At 46.4% G+C, this 19,584-nt stretch overlaps 2 protein-coding genes across 2 annotated transcripts; one reads left to right on the forward strand and one right to left on the reverse strand.

The window, feature by feature from the left end:
• Positions 1-8,269: 8,269 nt before the first annotated feature.
• On the forward strand, positions 8,270-10,096 carry LOC136490985 (uncharacterized protein At4g19900-like). The gene has a single exon (XM_066487200.1). The coding sequence runs from the start codon at positions 8,270-8,272 to the stop codon at positions 9,785-9,787; it is 1,518 nt and encodes a 505-aa protein (XP_066343297.1). The 3' UTR covers positions 9,788-10,096.
• A 281-nt stretch (positions 10,097-10,377) lies between these two features.
• Positions 10,378-13,111, reverse strand: LOC136490984 (probable polyol transporter 4). The gene is made up of 2 exons (XM_066487199.1): positions 12,543-13,111; positions 10,378-12,072 (listed from the first exon to the last, which is right to left on the reverse strand). The coding sequence occupies exons 1-2, from the start codon at positions 12,739-12,741 to the stop codon at positions 10,670-10,672; spliced, it is 1,602 nt and encodes a 533-aa protein (XP_066343296.1). The 5' UTR covers positions 12,742-13,111; the 3' UTR covers positions 10,378-10,669.
• Positions 13,112-19,584: the final 6,473 nt, after the last annotated feature.

A 19,584-nucleotide genomic window follows, 5' to 3' on the forward strand; every position in this document is an offset into this window, starting at 1 on the left:
TGAACTCGCATAACGGCTTCACTTCCGACTACGCTCCAAATACTCATGGGACCGTGACTCCGAACTCGCGTAACGGCTTCACTAACTGAAACAAACTAAAACTAACTCTCCTAATCCACGGTGCACACCGACGCCTGGGTCTACTCGTGACTCCACCTCGCCCGATCCCACAGCGCGCATCGACGCCTGGGTCTACTCGCGACTCCGCCTCACCTGATCCCACGGCGCGCATCGATGCCAAAAATCAGTGAGCTCTGTCGCATCCAAACTAAGCTATCTCCATTCACGGCGCGCACCGACGTCAGGGTTTGTCTCAAACTAAACTTCCTCGCCCAATCCCCGGCGCGCACCGACGCCGAGATCAGTAAGTTCTGTCTCGATCCAATCCCCGCGCCTAAAAATGCCTCGGCTGCACAACGACGCCGTGGTTAAATAAAATTCCATCTCAAAACTAAAAACACGCACGCCCGCTGAAACAACACCCCCTAGACGGTTCTACCCGAACCACCCGAGGGCTCGGGGGCTACACCCGCAGGTGCGCTCACGCGCACCCACCGACACGACACAAAAAACCTCTCCCACTGGCAACGTAGAAAACCCCCCAGCCGGTTCTGCCCGAACCGCCCGGGGGCTCGGGGGCTACACCCGTGGGTGCGCTCGTGCGCACTCGCCGGCAAGACAAAAAATCCCCCGGACGATTCGGCTCAAATCGCCCGGAGGCTCGGGGGCTCTTGTCGGGTTCATAAACCCGGGGTCCCTCGGGTACTGGCTTCCACGCCAGGGCTCGGCCTAGGAAAACAACATGTAGTTCATGGGCCAGCCCAAGAGTCTAAAACACAACGGGCCAGAAGGGCAGTCCAGTCGCCGACCAGAAGGTCTACCTAAAAGAACAAGCGCCCGCTCGTCAACTGCTTTGGCCCACCTCTCCGACCGGAGCACTCGCTTCGGGCACCAGCCGCCTCCGAGCGGTCTCTCCGATCGGAAGGCCTGGCCCAAAACGCTGCTTCCTACTCCGACCTCGTGACTCCAACCGGGGACCCATAGGAGGCCTGCTTACCGCTCTTCTCCGACTGGCGCGGCCAGGGCCGACTGGGGGCATCCGACCGGGGACGTCCACTCGGAAGGGACCAGGGGCGAACGGAGAAGGCATCGCACAAGTCAAACCACGATACCGGGACCATACCCTATACGTCTGCGGAAACAGTGCTCCACAACCGCCCTGACACAAACAGTATTATAGGTGCCGACATTTGTGTCTACAGTATTATAGGCACCATTGGGCTCCCATACGGCAAAAAAAACCCATGCCTCTAGGCATCGATAGTGGGAACCAGGGTTCACCATACCTGGTACACATGGTAAGGGCTCCTTACATAACAATAGTATTTTGCAGGTACCGACATCCACCCTTTCGAAAGAAGCCAACGCAACCTCCCATGTGCACCTGACATTTCTACAGTGACATCAACAGTATTGTGGGCGTCTACCATCATTGCTACCCTCGTCGGCGTGGGCAACAAGGCTTAGAAACATACGTACTCTCTTTCTCTCACCTATAAAGCCATCCTCTTTATCTATAAAAGGGGATGCGCTCCCTCTAACAAAGGAGGTCGACTTTTTCAAGTTCAGACTCACTAGATCGATAGCTCACAACCCCTCAAGCACGCACTTGGACTTCTAGCTCATAGCGGAGTTCCGGTCACCCTCGACCCTTTCGGTCGGACCCGACCGGGCCTCTTGAACACCCCTCATTTCTCCTTTTCGTTTATAACTCCACTACAGACTTCGAACACCTAGGCTCGGGAATAAAGTCACCGACCGACCCAAACTAGACATAGAACACGTTGCCTGAACCTGTATAAATCATGTGTCATTGAGTGCTAGGCCACCTCCAATCACAACGTATAGCAAAACTACAAATATTCACTAGTTGGTCACTTTCTGTACCGACACGTGTGTTAGCTTTTTACAAACATATTTTTAAAGGATTAGCACTCTTCTTGGCACGTTACTCGATTCTAGCAACGATGCAAAGTTAGTTCACTCGAGTGGCACTAGATGACTAATATGTAAACAAGTTTGCCCCTCTTGATAGTACGGTCATCTATCCTAAATCTGTTCATCAACTTCTATACTCACCTATGACCGGTGAAATAAAATATCCTATAGGTTATACCTTTGCCTCGCGCATTTCATTCCATCTCCTCTAATGTCGACGCAATACATGTATCAACACGATCAACAATGATATGATCCACTTTATATCATCATGTGACCTTATTGGTTCATCGATCTTGACCTCACTTATTCTTCACCATTGCATCAGTCCATCAGCGTCAAGTCTTTGCTCAAGCATCCTGCCACGCGGTCCAGCGCTTCAAAGCCTTCGACTTGCCCTTTACTCTTGCAACCGGTCCATCAAGGTAAGTCTCATCTTGATTTTCTCAACCTTAGTCATATGACTCCATATTATGTCTCATATGCAATGAGCTCCTTCATTACATATTCATATGTGGGCTAATCTCCTGTGTATCTCATATTTAAATATATTAGTCCACATAGGTTGTCACTCAATTACCAAAATCAAATAAGGACATTTTATTTTTTTTATTTTTGATAATTGATGATAACTCTACAAAGATATAAATTAAGCTCAAATGAATTCACGTTGCTGGTCTCTTGCCGTCTCATCGTCCACCATGGTGACACGCCCAAGTTCCGGCTCGGGCTCTCCATCTCCAAGGCCCCCGCGCTTCTCGTCTTGGTCCTGTTCGCTTCGCTGAAAAAATAAACCAAAATACTGTTTCGACTGATTTGTTGTAAAAGAAAAATAATATTCCACTATAAAAGATGGATCATAAGAGAAGCGAGCATGCCCCCACGGCTGAGGCGCAGCGCCACCTCCTCAACCCGAACCAGAACATGGCGCGCAAGCTGGAGTCGGACCTCCGGGCCTGGGACGCAGAGGCGGAGCGCGGCAGGAGCTTCTCCCCCGCCGTCATCATCACCTTCGACCTCGACCCACGCGGCGCCGACCACGAGTGCGCCTACGCCATCTACGCCTCCGACTCCTTCCACATCGGCCCCGTCGAGTGCGCGCTCCGCGCCATCCCGCTCGGTGGTACGACGGCTCCCTTGACGATGACCTGGAGTCCGTCTTCCGCCCACCACGACACACCACTCCTTCGAGCCATCGATCGCGTTGGCCAGGTGCTCGCAGCGGCTGCTGCGCTCCGCGCCGATGCTGTAGGCGCAGCAGGTGGTGGGCACTCGGCTTGGATGGACGTTGCGGGGTCAGCCCGGACCAACTGCTCGACGGATTGCGCGGCCAGCGGCCATTGCTTAGCTGAAGTCCCGGGCGGCGTGATCTGGAAGGTGGAGGTGTTCCATTGGGGACACGACAACTACAATGGCGGCGAGAGCGGGCAGTCCTTCCGCTACGGCCCGCGGGTACCCATCGTGGCCGAGCTTGAGGTGGTGACCAGCGTCGGTGAGTCCTGCGTCTGCTCGTCCTCCTCCCACCCGGATCTCTTCTTCGCCGTGCTCAGCTGGCTCGGCGAGTTCGTCGTCGCCATGGGCAGGGACGCCGAGCGCATCTTCCCGGAGTTCGAGGGCGCCTAAGACTTGGCCGCCACTGTCTCTCACGTCTCCAAGTACAAGTGCGGCGCGACGTCCCGCAGCAAGCTCGTCCTCGTCATTGGCCGCGGGAACCCCGGCATGGAAGTCTGCCTCGACCTGGGGATGGACATCCTGTGGCTGTCGTGCGAGGGTCTGGGCCTCCGCCCCGACTACCTGGAGGGGGATATCAGTGGCGACGACGTCGTGCTCCACGTCGGCGGCTGGCCGGAGGTCGTCATGGAACAGGGCCTTCGGAAGCCGTTCACGCACTACGCCATCCGCGAGACGTTGTGGCGCTTCCTGTCCGAGAACAGCAGCGCCAGGTTCGTTGTGGCGGGGCACAGCCTTGCCGGCAGCACCTGGGCCTCACCCTACTGCTTGTCACCCCACACCGGCGTCTGGTTTGCATCCCAGGACGTTCCCAAACAGATCAATTCAGGATCCATTGCTTCTATTGTTGTGGCTACGACATCATCTCCGGCTGCAGTGGGCGCTCAATTGGTGTTTAACGAAATGCCAAGCTGGTACATCATCATCCTCAACCTTGCATATTCAGTTGATGTTGTGCCTACTTTTTCTGCATCCGAATCATATATTGTTCAGAAGGTGTTTGTGAGACTGCTTGTTGAGAATCAAGTGCATCTTGCATCAATCAGAGATAGCGCCCAACTACGGCGGCTTCCTTGGCCATCCTTCTCTAGTTATGCAGCTTCTGTGCAGTTGAACACCTCCATACCAGTGGTACTTCACCATGGGTTCCCTCTTTTGTTGGCTAGAATTTACACAGTTGAGGTTGTGCCATCTTTGGCTACCTGGTCCTAATTCTCCTGATGGAGTTCTTGTTATTTCAGCAGACAGTTCCAAGTGTCAGCCCTGTGTATTACTAAGGCAACTTGACAGTGCAAAGGCTCAGCGACATGTACACATGCCTGCGCCTGTGTGTTTGATTGTTGCTCAAATTATTTTAGTCCCTTGGAAGTTTTGGACATGGTTCCACAGATGTACCTCTGATCTGTTTATGCAGTTGACAGTTCCTTTGGTCACCACGTGTTTGGGCATGTAGTTCAGCTCTCAAAAAAAAAAAAAAAAACTCTGACCGGGGGTTAAGACTGCTCCCGCAGCATTTCAAACAAGAAGAAGGACCTTCTCACCTGGCCGAGAAAACCTCCGAACCTCCGCCCCACCCTTACACGATGGCTTTCCGTCGCCCAAGTGAGAATTAGGCCGGTGCCCCCCAGTGCTTTGGTTATGGGGACGGGCGAGAGGATTTTTTTAACCTTAGACTGAAATTCGCTCCTATGGGGAGTCGAACTCAGGACCTGAGGAGTGCTGCCGGGTCACCTAACCGTTTGAGCTAGGCGCCCTTTGGTAGTGAGAATTTACACAGTTGATATGAAGTTCAGCATTGTTCGGAGCATTACTTGTTGCACAGTCAGTGACAGTGGACTCATGCGGGGAATTGATGGTGCTTGCTATAGGCTTCTTGACTACCAGCAAGGAAGTGCAGTGCAATACTAATTGCTTGAGCTGGACTTGGTTGGAACTCAATTTGACATCAGCGGGTGTCTTTGGCAAGCTTCTGACTCCTACTTCTTCGCTGAGGACCAAATCAACTGCAACAACAATACTGCATCAGCCATGGCTACCTCCTGTGATACTTCATGCTCACATTAACAACGAGTTGGTAGTATGCTCATTCACACCAGAGTCAAGGCAACAGAAGTGGGCTGGTTGTTCCATATGCACTGGTCATGGTCTGCATTCAGAACAAGAGTGTCAGCAGTTTCCTTGGGATCCCGATGGTTCTGAACTTTTCTATTGGCTTGGGGGCAAGCCGAATTTTAAGAAGGGGGGAATGTCAGGGACCAACCATTGTTGGGCCTTATGGGCCGTGGCCCGAGCCTGCCCAGGTGGCTGAAGTCGGAGTACAAAGGCACAAGCAATCCGGCGAAGTGTATCATCAACCAAATTATCAAACAGAATCTATTTTACCTTTACTAGTTTAGTTGTTCTTCTTCCTCAAGTCTCCCTCTCCTGTACCTAGATTCTCTACCTTCCAGTACATTCTAGAACTTGCTTCCACTGAATCAAGCTATCCGTTAGTCAATCCAGTTGGGGTTGCTAACAGAAAATGAACTCACGAAAGGGTGCGATTGATAACGAGCAGCAGAGTGGGCACCTCTATGTTTTCTCTGTATGCCCTGATCTCATCACGCCTATTCTTTGTTCTAACTACATTGCATTTCCCTTTTGGTCCACTTGATGGTTGACCGTTGACATGCATTACTGGAACAGTGAAACTTAAGATGAGCATACTAAGCTGGCATCTTATCCAGCTTTGTTCCCTTGCAGCGAATCTGAATTTAAAGGCAGAGTTCTAGTGTAGTAGTGAAGAAAGCAGAGTTCGGTGATATTAGCAGGTCCATACAATTCGATGTGCAGTTCTCCGAAAGTTATGAGATGGAAACATCCCAACACTTGCATATTTTCCATGTTTATTACACCGTACTCCCTCCGTTCCAAATTATAGATCGCTTTAGTTTTTTTTTTATTCATCCATTTTGTTATGTATATAAATATATTATTATATTTATATGGATAGTAAAATAGATGTACCAAAAAAGTCAAAACGACTTATAATTGGAACGGAGGGAGTATAAGACAATTGACTTCCTTGATGTGTGAACCCCCCCCCCCCAAAAAAAATCCAAATTGTATTTTGTTCTGTCTAAGTCAAACTTTTCTAACTTTAACAAAGTTGAGAGAAAATGCATCAAAATTTGTAACACGAAATTAGTTCTATTGGATATGCTATGAAATATGTTTGGTTATGTTAATATTTTTTAGGACACAGCTAAAACGAAGTACAGTTTAGAACTTTAGAAATGGCAGAGTATTTAACTACGGCGTGTTTTACACGTACTTACTTTCCTGCAGGGAGAATTTCCCAAGACCACATGGAACTCGAGCATAATCGAATCGAGGCACAGCAGATTGATCTCTTTCTCTTCGTTCAGCATGGAATGCCTTGGCTACCACATGCATATGGCGTAAGTATCGCTCAAATCAACGTATTATATATATATATATATATATATATATATATATATATATATATATATATATATAGGGAGAGGCTATTCAGTAGCCGGCTACAAAATAAGTTATTCTGTAGCCACCTCCATTTACTATAATTTTATATACTAATTTACCATAATGTCAATACATATTTACGATAGTTGGGTTACTATAACACATGAGGATATTTACCATAACATTATATTAAACCACTTAGTAAGGAGTTACTATAATCTCGTAAATTAACATAGTAATTATCGTAACTCAAAGTGGCTACAGAATAAGTTATTCTGTAGCCAGCTACAGGATAGTAGTTCTATATATATATATATATATAGTACGTTATCGTGCTGCGTAAGCGAACCCGATGTGTGTGTGTGTGTATATATATATATAGAACTACTATCCTATAGCTGCCTGCAGAATAACTTATTCTGTAGCCACTTTGAGTTACGATAATTACTATGTTAATTTACGAGATTTACAGTAACTCCTTACTAAGTGGTTTACTATAACGTTATGGTAAATATTCCCATGTGTTATAGTAACCCAACTATCGTAAATATGTATTGACATTATGGTAAATTAGTATATAAAATTATGGTAAATAGAGGTGGCTACAGAATAACTTATCGTGCTGCGTAAGCGAACCCGATGCTAAGGTTCATGAATCGCGCGCCATCTCGCTCGTTTCTCTTCTCCTAATCGTTTATTACGCCAAGAAATGGTCGCGATTCATGAGAGCCAAGTTGTGGTCGTGAACATGTGCCCATGTTAAGGATCGATGGCCTTACGGTCTGCATGACGCGTATATATATATAGGACTAGAGAAACGCTCATTAAATTAAGCTTCTTGAGACTGCTAATAAAAAATTTACATACATACATATACTCCACCCGTCCCTAAATAATTGTTGCTTTTGGTTTTCGTGATGTAAGTTTGACTGATTTGTAGAAAAATACATATAATATTTATATCTCTAAATAAATTTATTATAAAAATAGATTCGACGATATATCTAATGATATTAATTTTGTACCATAAATATTAATACTTTTATATCTATTTAGTCAAAGTTGTTTCTCGAAAAACGAAAACAATAGTTATTTAGGAACGGAGGGAGGGAGTATGATTCAAGATAAAGGGGTAACTGGAGTATCATATTTTTCTTTTTAATCCTACATTAATGGGAGGACACAAGCTAGGATATGTATACACTACTAATATTTTCCTAAAGTGCACAACCAGAGAAATCCTTTCTCATATATGGAAAGGAAGCATACAAGCACGCTGCACATATATAGCATCCTAACTAATGATAAGTATCTCGCAAAAAAAAAACTAATGATAAGTAAACGATCATATCCATGCTAATGACAGCACATAGCATAGTATAACTAACTTTCCCCCGAAAAAAAAAGCATAGTATAACTAACACCAGTGGGCAGTGGACTCTGAATTAAACACAAACCCTAAAGCTAGCAAGTGGCAAGCAGGAACTCTACTTAATTTTAACCTGTCGGCAAGAGCAGCTGTTCATGCGGATGGCGCCCCTTGCCTTCCCCTGCTACAATGCGAGGACCAGATCGATCGAAACGGCTCCTCACGTACACAAAGCAGAGGTCACGTACGTGCACTGTGTACAAGGCAGTAGCACCCAAGGTGCAGCAAGCCAAGAACGAAATGGTCACTCCTGCATCTCCGACGACGATGCCGGCGGCTCGGAAGCCGTTGCCCTTGCTCCTCCTCTCCCTCTCGCTCCCCGCCCTCCTGCTGGTGCTCTCCCTCGTCTTCCTGCTCTCGCACACCACCTTTAGCCTCCTCATCTGCCCTCTCCTCCCGAGGCTGTCTTCGACGCGCAATGCGACGAGCAGCGCCAGTCGTACTGGTACCAGTCTCGGTGTCTCCATGGACGAGACCTTGCAAGCCTTCCATGCCTCGATGCCGACGACACCTTCAAGGCGCAATGCGACGAGCTCCAGTAGTAGTACCAGCATTATTGCTGTCTCAGTGGACAAGACCTTGCAAGAAGCATTCCATGCCTTCGCGGCGGCGCCACCGCCGCCGCTGCCGTCGTGGCCGCCGGCTGCTCCGGCTGCTATGAGAAGCAGCAGAAAGAAGGCGTCCGCGAAGAGAAACAAGAGCCTCCTCAAGCTCCTGCTCAGGAAGACACCGCAGACGCGGCGGTTCGCGGCGCGGGCGGACGAGTTCTTCGCGGCGCCGTGCACCGACCGCTTCTTCATGACGTGGCTCTCCCCGCTCGCGCAGTTCGGTCGCCGCGAGCTCCTCGTCCTGGAGAGCCTCTTCAGGTGGCACCGCGGCGGCTGCCTCCTCGTCGCCTCCGATACCATGGACTCCGCGGGCGGCAGGGACAAGCTGAGGCCGTTCCTCGAGCGCGGCTTCCGCTTAGCCGTCGCCTCGCCGGACTTTGCCTACCTCCTGAACGGTACGCCCGCCGAGGCGTGGCTCGGCGCTGTCCAGCGCGGCGGCGTCAGCCTTGGGAGCGTCCCGCTCGGGCAGAACCTCTCCAACCTCCTCCGCCTCGCGCTGCTCTACAGGTACGGCGGCATCTACCTCGACGCCGACGTCGTCGTCCTCAGGCCGCTCTCCGACCTCCGCAACGCCATTGGAGCGCAGGCCGTGGACGAGGCCACGGGCGACTGGAGGCGACTGAACAACGCCGTGATGGTGTTCGACAGGGCACACCCGCTGCTGCACGAGTTCATCGCCGAGTTCGCCGCCGCGTTCGACGGGAGCAAGTGGGGCCACAACGGGCCGTACCTTGTGTCCCGGGTGGCGTCGAGGCTACGCCACCGGAGCCCGGATCTCGCCTTCGCGGTGCTGCCTCCGCGGGCCTTCTACCCCGTGCACTGGAGCAAGATCGGCGGACTGTTCGTTGCACCCAAGGATAGGAAAGACAAGAGGTGGGTGAAGGCCAAGGTGGAGAACATCAAAGGCGAGAGCTTTGGCATCCATCTTTGGAACAGGGAGAGCAGTAGGCTGGAAATGGAGGAGGGGAGTGTTGTTGGGACGTTGATTTCAGACAGTTGCCTGTTCTGCAATTCTTCCATGTTTGTAAAGCAAGGATAGGATAGCAGGAGATTCTGCACATTTGCAGCTGAAGTGAGATATTGGTATTTTGCAAGATGAAGCACGTACATCTTACTTGAAGGAATTGGAATGACATACGTAGTACAGAATTTTTGAACTTCTAAGTATCAGAAACTATCTTACTGATTGACAAGCTACTTCAGGAGAGTGCCATTTATAAATCGGTGTTCTGATTGAACTATCCCAACGGGACCTGTGGGAATATGAATATGATCATCAAGTAGCCACTTCGATAGGGAGTGCAAAGTTATCAGAAAATGGTATGACAACCAGAAGATCTGACAAGACTACATGTTTTCTTTACATTCATCAAACATTGCTGTTTTTCGTCCTCGAGAGGAAAAAAGAAGAATCTTATCATATCTGTCTTAGTGAAAAAATATGTATATATCTGCGCACGTAAAGAAATATCAGAAACTAATAGAACAGAGCCTTCAAAGCCAATGAAGAACACATGTAATTCTGAAGGCTATCCTAACATGTCATGGTTTTGAATGGGTTGGAGCATCAGATACCATGCAAACAATATTCTGCAAATAACAACTAACACTCATTTTTGTGTTATAAAAATGTACTTTGTAGAAGAACTTTTTTTGCGAGTATATTCTTTCCGTGGGAGATACAACAGATGTAAGATCATACATGACTGACCGCCTCCCAGTAAAATCATTGACATTTTAGACTAACATCACAATTAATCTTCTATGTTGCACCTATGCCTATCAAGCTTCTCTGTTCTCACATCGGTCGTGGCTCAGTGTGGCCAGATAATTTTTGAAACTAAAGTTCAGAATCCAGCTGGTCCGGTTGGCTCGTCATTGAAACATGGAGCTAACAAGAAGTTTATTGTTACTACAAATATCAACCAAGAGGCACAGACATCTTGTTACTCGGTATTAAATGCTGTGTATCCTCAAGCTCAATTTCACCTCCTCCCCATTCGTCCCCACTTTCAAACATCATTTCGATCTGCTCCAGTGTTTTCCCTTTTGTTTCTGGCACACAAAAGTACACAAACAGTACAGAGATAGTGGATATTGCAGCAAAGACGAAGAACATTCCTGCCACTGATATAGCACGGGCCATAGAAAGGAATGACATGGAAACCAAACCACTGCTCACTCTACCACCTACTTGACCAAGTGCTGACCCTTGAGCTCGTAATCTTAAAGGAAATACCTCTGAAGACAAGACCCAACATATTGGTCCCATGCCAATTGAAAAGAATGCCACATTGCCACAAACTGCAAAAATTGCTAGGTCGATACCAACACGTGGAGACATAAGCCCCACGGCATGCTTTTGCATTGTAAGTGCAACCCCTAAGAGAAATAAGCAGATAGTCATGCCAATGGTGCTCACATAAAGAAGTGGCTTTCGTCCAACTTTATCAATTAGGAAAATTGCAACCAAGATGAACACTGTCTTAGTGAAACCCACGGCAACAGTTGCAGCAAGAAGCTCCTGATCAGACTTGATCCCAGCATCTTTGAAAATTGTTGGGCTGTAATAGACAGTAGCATCAATTCCTGTGATCTGTTGGAACAATTGAATACCGCAGCCAGCATACAGCATCCGGCGAACGGCGGGAGAAGGGTTCAAAAGTTCTCTCCACACTTCTTTGTCCTCAGATTTCATTGATTTCATAAGACCAGCGGCTTCCTCGATCTCAGCCAGCCGTTCTTCAACTTCAGCTTCAGACTCGCTAATCTGCAGCAGCACTGCCCTTGCTTCTGAAACTCTCTTCTCCATCATCAACCACCTAGGGGACTCTGGGATCACAAAAAGCGCAAAGCCAATGAAGACTGACGGGAGGATACCGACACCAAGCATAATCCTCCAATTGATGTGCTCAGAAAGGCCTGAGAAGGCATAATTGGAAACATAGCCAAGGAGGATCCCTAAATTGATGCAGATCTCAGGAAGTGATGTGAGAGTCCCACGGGCGCCTGCGGGGGAGATCTCAGCAATGTACACTCCAGATACCATGGCACCAAAACCAATGCCAACTCCAGCAAGGAGCCTCCCGATCATAAGCACAGTGAATGATGGAGCAAATGTCATGATGGCTGCGCCCATCTGGAACACAATTGCACCGAGGCCCATTGTCCATTTTCTGCCAATTGCATCAGATGTTAGCCCCCCTGATAGGCTTCCCAAGAGTGAGACCACGCTCAGACAGCCTACTAGGATTTCTTGCTGAAACTCGGTTATGTGAAGATCTTTCTGCATGTAGATGATCGCGCCACTCATTACGCCAACATCTGCAGATGAAAACACGAATCTCGGATCACCAAAACTGAAAAACGTTACACAGCAAGAAGAATTGATTTCTGAGCATCGTGATTGTCAGCAGACATGAAAACTCAGTAAGCCTGGTTTCAGATGCTGTTTTGCACAACCAGAACAAAGAGAAGCCAAGATCCTACAGTACTTGTGAAACATAGAGAAAAGGACAAACTAAGAGGATCTCAAACTCAGTTCATGTGTAAGGTTGCTGCTTGCAATCACCAAAAGCCCTCCTATAGTTGCTAGTAGCGTAAGAACGAATCTAGCTGTTGTCTCGTGGAAGGCATGAAAAGCGTTTCCACCAGGCCAGGCTGCAAATTGCTATCGCTGTCGGAATCACGCTACGATTCCATGATGGACTAGGTGAAAATAAATTGCCAACAAAAAAAAAAAGATGCCAATTTCATCCGTAAGCTTGGATCCCCGTGGCGCGCCGCGAACTCACCGTAGCCGAGGAGGATGGCGTTGAGCGAGGCGAAGACCGCGCAGGCGTACACGAACCGCTCCCTTCTCCTCCTCTCGCTCTCGGGTGCCGACGGCCTCCTCCGCCCCTCCGTCCCCGCGTCCGGCTCCCGCTCCTCGCTCCGATCAAGAACCGCGTACTTGTTCCTGCCGCCATTGACCGCTGCGCCGGCGTCCGCCATCGCCTTGCTCCGCTCTCCCGGCAGCTAGCTACCCGGTGGAGTTTCCTCGCCGCGGATTGGTGCTCGTTCCGGAGATCATCAGTGGCCCGCGCCCCCCCCCAAAATCCAATGGAGCGCGAGGAAGGTGGGAGGATGTCGATGTGGTGTTGGTGTTCTTGCTCCGTTTCGCTCTCCCGTTTTGCCAGTTTCTTTAGGGGTAGGTGCGATTATTTCCATTTCTTTTCTTTTATATTTTTTGAAAGGTCATCGTTTCCATTTCTTATCGAGGAAATCCTCAGGACTACAAATCTTTTTCAACAAAATCCCTCCTTGCACGATGCAGCAGAGTAGCAGGGACCAAACTGGGATTTGGAGACCTTTCGAGGTTAACCTTGGTAGTCGATGATTTTGTCTGGGTCATATTCGTACTCGGTTTTGACGTAGAAAAATGTTGGAAGCACCACTTGGACGAGATATGCCGTGTCACCACCTCTCCCGTCCTTCACGGAAGGTGTGTGATTGACACTACTATATACTCGCTTCGTTCTTAATTATAAACTGCTTTTATTTATTTTATACATCTATTTTATTATGCATCTATATATAATACTATGTCTAGATCCATAATAAAATAAATGAAAAAAATCAAAATAACTTATAATTTGGAATGGATGGAGTATTTATTATAAAGGGCTAAATGATGGTGCTTGATTGTGGAAAATGAGATGGTTTAGTGGCTTAAGATCTACCAGGCGGCAACACGTACAAGATAGACAGATAGTCTGGTGAAAATTAAAGCCCACTTGTGATAAATAAACTGGCATAGCAGTAACACAGTAACTTTTTTTTTTCTCGAATACGCAAGAGCATTGCGTATCATTTGTATTAAGAAGGAAGAGAGTTTAAATTACAAATGGCCTACGCCGGCCCGACAACAGAAATTTAAAGGGGGGTTACATAGGCGTTAAGAACTATCTGCGGACACGGTTTGTCGCCGCGTTCTAACTTCCTGGCATCGCCAAGCTGTGAAATCCTGAAGCTCCGGCTTTTGCCCAGCGACCCGCTTCTGCTCTGATGGCCGAAAAGAGGTCGATAGGTGCGACAGCTGCCGCTCTGAAGCAGCGCGCATTCCGTTCTTTCCATACTTCCCATGATACTAGCGCAAAGAGGGAGTCAATACCGGAACGTTGCACACCATTCCAGTCTGTGCGCAGCCGTCGTGCACACAGTAACTTGGGTTTGTGTATTTGTGATCGTCCCTGATAGAACGTAACTACTATTAATATCTTTTCAGTTGTCTCCTGAGGATGTCGCTTTCATTCGAAGTCTAAGCAAAGACATGGCGGTTTGGACTAATCAATCCTCGAGTACGAACGGAAAAATATCAGAAAGCTCCCCGGTCCACGTCATGACAGTAGATGTCCCCAACTCCCCCCATTCCATACGATTCCTTTGAGCGCGTTCTTTTCAAAAACTTCGTCTCTTGCCTGAATTTGCCGAACACGGACGACAGTACATCACAGGCTCACAGCAGTCTGGTGAAGCTACCGTGACCCTGGTCCCTTCGCGAGCCGAAACATTGTTGCGACTAATTTATTGTGAAAGAAAACACTACTCTAGCTAAAAAAACAAGTTGAAAAGTACGAATTATATTCTTGCTTTCTTTATTCTTTGTTGATTGAAGATGGTTTGGTCTTGCCACTAGTCTCAAATACAGTTGTTGTTAGCGCTAGCGCAAGGTTATTAGCAGTTGGAGGTTGAGGGCAGGAAATAAAGCAAAAGACAACGAACAGTCTCTTGACATGGAACGGGTCAAACAACCGGCAGCTGGCCTGTTTGGACTTTGGAGCTTGTTGTTTGGAGTATGGGACCTCCCTATGCGCCCATGCTAAGCTCCTGCGACGAAGACGGGTGTCCAAACTGGCTCGAGAGTTCACCGATCGTCACACCCGACATCAGAAATGGATGGTTTCATTTCAATGGTTGGTTTGGAGTTAAGAAGCAAGATGATGATCCTATACCATGATCTATTCGTCGAATCCCAGGCTCCCAGCGCGCAAAAAATTTGAATTTCGTCCCTCTCCCTCGGAAAGAAAACGATGGCAATTTGCAGTCCATGCAGGAGGAGCACGTAGAGGGAACATGGACTGACCGTAACCGAGGAGGATGGCGTTGAGGGACGCGAAGAGCGCGCAGCTGAAGGCGTAGCGCTGGCCCCGCCCGCGCCGCTGCCTCTGCGCCTCGGCACGGTGCGCCCACTCCGCCTCGTCCAGCTCCTCCCCCTCCTCAGCCACCTCCATCCTCCTGTACTCCCGCTTCGTCGCCATTGCCGTCCTCATCTTCACCAACTCCATGATCTCCTTCCGCCGGCTCCGGCTCTCCGGCGCCGTGCTTGTGCCTAGCTAGCTAGCCTCCTTGCTTGCCAACAGCTGCTACTGGTAACTACTACTGCGTTGTGACCTGCATATGCAGATCTGACGCGAGGGCTCCGAATGTGGCTTTAGCGTTCACTCGCTCTGGTTCATCGCACGAGAAATGGTTACTCAAGGACCTCTGGAGCTTATTTTAGAGTCGCCTCCACGTTCACGGCAGGCCGTCATCTTTTTCTTCCTATAATTCTATGTTGCAAGTGGCACGGGTACAGCGACTTGCGAACAGATACCGGTCTCAGAGTTGAGACTTCACAAGTTCAGATCTGTTTGGTTCCGCTTCACGAGGACGGTTTAGACTAATAGCTAGTGGTACCAAAGCTTTGGAGGTCAGGATGGCCATAACTTTCAACCAAAGTACAGGATGGCATTGCAGAGTTTATAAGGTACTACAGCCTACAGGGCCTTAAGCCTGACTAACTTGTTTCAGCAGTCTTACACGAATCTCGGTGCCTTGCAATTTGTTTGCAATAATGCATAGATTAAAAAAAATAGCACACAAGGAATGCTTAGAGAGAAACAGCAAGACCAACAAACCAATATAATAGCGTGATTATGTCGAGCAAGGGGCTGCTATCCACTTATCTTATCCAGTGCAAGAACTAAGCAAGTTTGGAAGGTCAACTGACTGACTGCCTTACTATACACTTAATAAGGCATCGAAGAACAAAATGGGAGATAAAGGTTTTTTATTCAGATTTTGTTGGGAATTTAACTTCGTTAGAAAACATAGCCCCAAACTTTGGAGCTGAAACCTTAAAATTCCGTAACAATATCTGTTTGCAGAGAAAAGGGAGCGAAGGCAAAATTTTGATTTCGTATGAAAAGATTCGACTTCGCTTAGGAGATGGAGAAATCAAGACGTAGAAGAAGTCGATACCAAGAGCGAAGACAAAAGTTTGGCTTCGCTAATAAGAATTCGACTTCGCTGATTAACGAAGACAAAGAAAGGCGGAGCAGAAATCAACTAAGTCAGAAGACAATGTTTCTCAAAAGAATCATGGCTAAATAAAAGAACGCAGACTGAAGTAGTGCAAAATGACCACTTCACCCTTGAAGTACAAAAGGGATGTAAATATTTGAGTTATGAGTAAAATAATCATTTTATGTAAAATATGAAGCCTGGCCCCTATAAATACCCCCTCTGACATGTATAGTATGATCATGAAATGAATACAACTTGTCTTGTGTTCAAACTTTTGATGCTTGAGTAATTTCTTACCCAACACCGGACGTCCACCGTTTGTGTGTGCTCGAAAACTCTCATGACCACGCGAAGCTAATGGGCAGACCTAACAAAAAAGTTACCATTGAGGTAACAGAAGATGACCCACCGACAGTCGAAGACCAAAGTCTCGAAAAAAATACACCTCAAGACCCAAACTCTTCAAAGGCAAGCGAAGCCGAAGAACAAAGACTCAAAGAATTAGAAGAACAAGTGCTGAGAAAGCAAAAGAACTTGAAGAATGTCGCGCAAGAGCAAGAGAAAAGTCCTCTCAAACAAAGAATAGAAGAAACCGAAGCCACTCTTCGAGAACTAAATGAACAACTTCAAAGCGCAAGCCACAAAGTTATATATTTAAATGAACCAAATTCAACAACAAAGGCTTCTCAAAAAAAGAAATCCCAAAAGTCATTCATATCAATTGACACAAGCTCTCACTTGTCAATAAACTTGCAGCTAGCACAATGGCTCTTGGGTACAAATTCAACATGATACCAACTTTCGATGGCCAATCTGACCCAAGGCAATTTTTGATGAGTTTCAAAGCCGCAATAATTTCTGAGGGTGGCGATGAAACTACACTAGCAAAATCTCTTCTTATGGCAGTTAAAGAACCAGCACAACAATGGTACTCTTCGCTAAAAGCAAAATCCATACATTCATGGGATCAACTTAAAGCAAATTTACTTGTAGACTTCCAAGGATTCCAACCAGCTGGCCTCACAGATATAGATCTATTCAATTGCAAACAACAAATCAAAGACCCCTAGGCCAGTACTTTAAAAGATTCATTCAAATCAAGGCACAAATTCCAAATATCCCAGACGAAGTGGTAATAATAGCCGCAATTAAAGGGCTTCGAGTAGGCCAATGTGCTTCTCATCTTGCTCGAGAAAAACCAAGTACAGTTGCTAAACTTTACGAACATTCAAAAATATTACAAGTCAGATGATGATTACAGAAAAAAGAATTAAAGAAGAAAACAACTTCAGGGCTCAAATCAAGCAAAGCAACAATAACTTCCATCCTCCAAGACCAAACAACTATGAGTGAAGACCATTTACAACACCGCACAATCAAGTCAATCAGATTGAGAATGACAACAATTCAACAACTAAAAGTGATTATGCTCACCAAAACCAATATAACCAGCAAAGTCAATTCAATAAAAGAACATTGAAAGAGGATGATTCGGCGCAAGAGAAAGAGGAGGAAAAGGAAGAGGAAAGCACCTTTAAAACCTAAAGATATGTACTGCATTATTCATGACAAAGGGGCTGGACATACATCTAAATGTGTCCCAAGTAAAAAAAACATCGAAGAAGCCCAAGAAGAAAATAGGGCACTAAGCCAATCAAAAATTGTCAATCATGTGAGGCAAGAACAGCAAAGTCCTCATCAACTTATTATCCAATGCATTATGGACATACCCAAACCCTACTTCCAGGGCCACCTCCTGCATACAACTATGAACCACTAGCAATGTATCATCCCATGCAAAATCAATGGAAGCAAAATCAATCTCAGCAATCCAATGTTCAATTAGCACAAACCCGAAGCTTCAGTTGCAAACAACAACCCACAAAGCAACTAGGCTAAACAAGAGAACAACTCCCATCTGTTTCAGCGGTAAACAATAATGCAATCATCCCAAGTAGAGAAAGAACATTGACATCACAGGTGGAAATAGCATGGACCATGAAAATAATAGTCAAAGAAGAAACTACTTCCAAAGAATAAATTTAATTTCAATGGAAGGCCCATATAAGAAAACAAGATGGTCCCATCTACCAATCACATTTTCAGAAGAAGACCTCCAGCCGAAAGATTACTCACATATGAATGCTATGGTAATCGAAGCAAACATTGATGGATGGGCAGTCTCAAAAATATTGGTTGATGGAGGCAGCTCCGCTGACATTATATTCACATCAATAATTGACGCCATGAAAATCATCGCAAAATACTAGGAAGAGCTGAGCATCCACTTTATGGCTTCGGCGGAAAAAAGATCCACTCAATTGGAAGAATAATTTTACCAGTTTCTTTTCGAACAGTAAGCAACGCAAGAACAGAACAAATTGCATTTGATGTGGTGGACATGTACTATCCATACAATGCACTCTTCGAAAAAGGAACTTTAAATACATTCGAAGACGTCATAAGCTACTCATATTTATGTATGAAAATGCCAGCAATAAATGGAGTAATTATAGTATATGGAGACCAAACTGAGGCAAGAAATATTGAAAAAGAATACACTCCAGGACAGAAGAATGTTCACGCAATCGCTAAAGAAGAAGAAAAAGAAGAAACAGAAAATGCGAAGCCTCAAACAAAAGCTCAAGCTTATGAAGAGACAAAAAAGTACCTCTCGATCCATTTGTCCCAGATAAACAAGTCATCAATGGTACTAGAGTTTCTCAAGAAGAAGAGGACAAACTTGTGGAATTCCTTCGAAGCAACAAAGATATATTTGCTTGGTCATTAAATGACTCAGGAGGAGTCAGCAGATACATAATTGAGCACAAATTAGACATCGATCCAAAAGTTGGACCAAAAAAGCAAAAGTTGAGAAAACTAGCCGAAGACAGAGTTCAGGCTGCCAAAGCTGAAATTCAAAGATTGCTCGATGCAAAAGTTATAAGAGAAGTTCAATTCACAACCTGGCTCGCAAACATGTCATGGTCAGGACGAAGAATGGAAAATGGTGAATGTGCATCGATTTCATAGATCTCAATAAAGCATACCCAAAAGACAATTTCCCACTTCCAAGAATTGACACATTAGTCGATCAAGTAGCCGGAAGTGAAATGATAAGTTTCTTGAATTGTTTTTCTGGTTATCATCAAATTTGGATGAGAAAAGAAGATGAAGAATTCACAAGTTTTATCACCCCATTCAGAACCTACTGTTTTGTAAGAATGACAGAAGGGCTTCGCAATGCTGGCACAACATTTGTTAGAATGACTTCAACAATGCTACACAAACAAATTGGCAAAAATCTACTCACTTACGTTGATGACATAGTAGTCAAGAGCAAGAAAAGAGATCACATCGAAGACCTCCAAGAAACATTTACAAATCTCAGGAAAGCAAATTTAAAGTTAAATCCTGAAAAGTGCACCTTCGGAGTCTAAAAGGGTAAAATTCTAGGTTGCATTGTATCAGCAAAAGGAATCGATCCAAATTCAGACAAAGTCCAGGCAA

Source organism: Miscanthus floridulus, chromosome 11, assembly GCF_019320115.1.
Source record: "Miscanthus floridulus cultivar M001 chromosome 11, ASM1932011v1, whole genome shotgun sequence".
NCBI lineage: Eukaryota > Viridiplantae > Streptophyta > Magnoliopsida > Poales > Poaceae > Miscanthus > Miscanthus floridulus.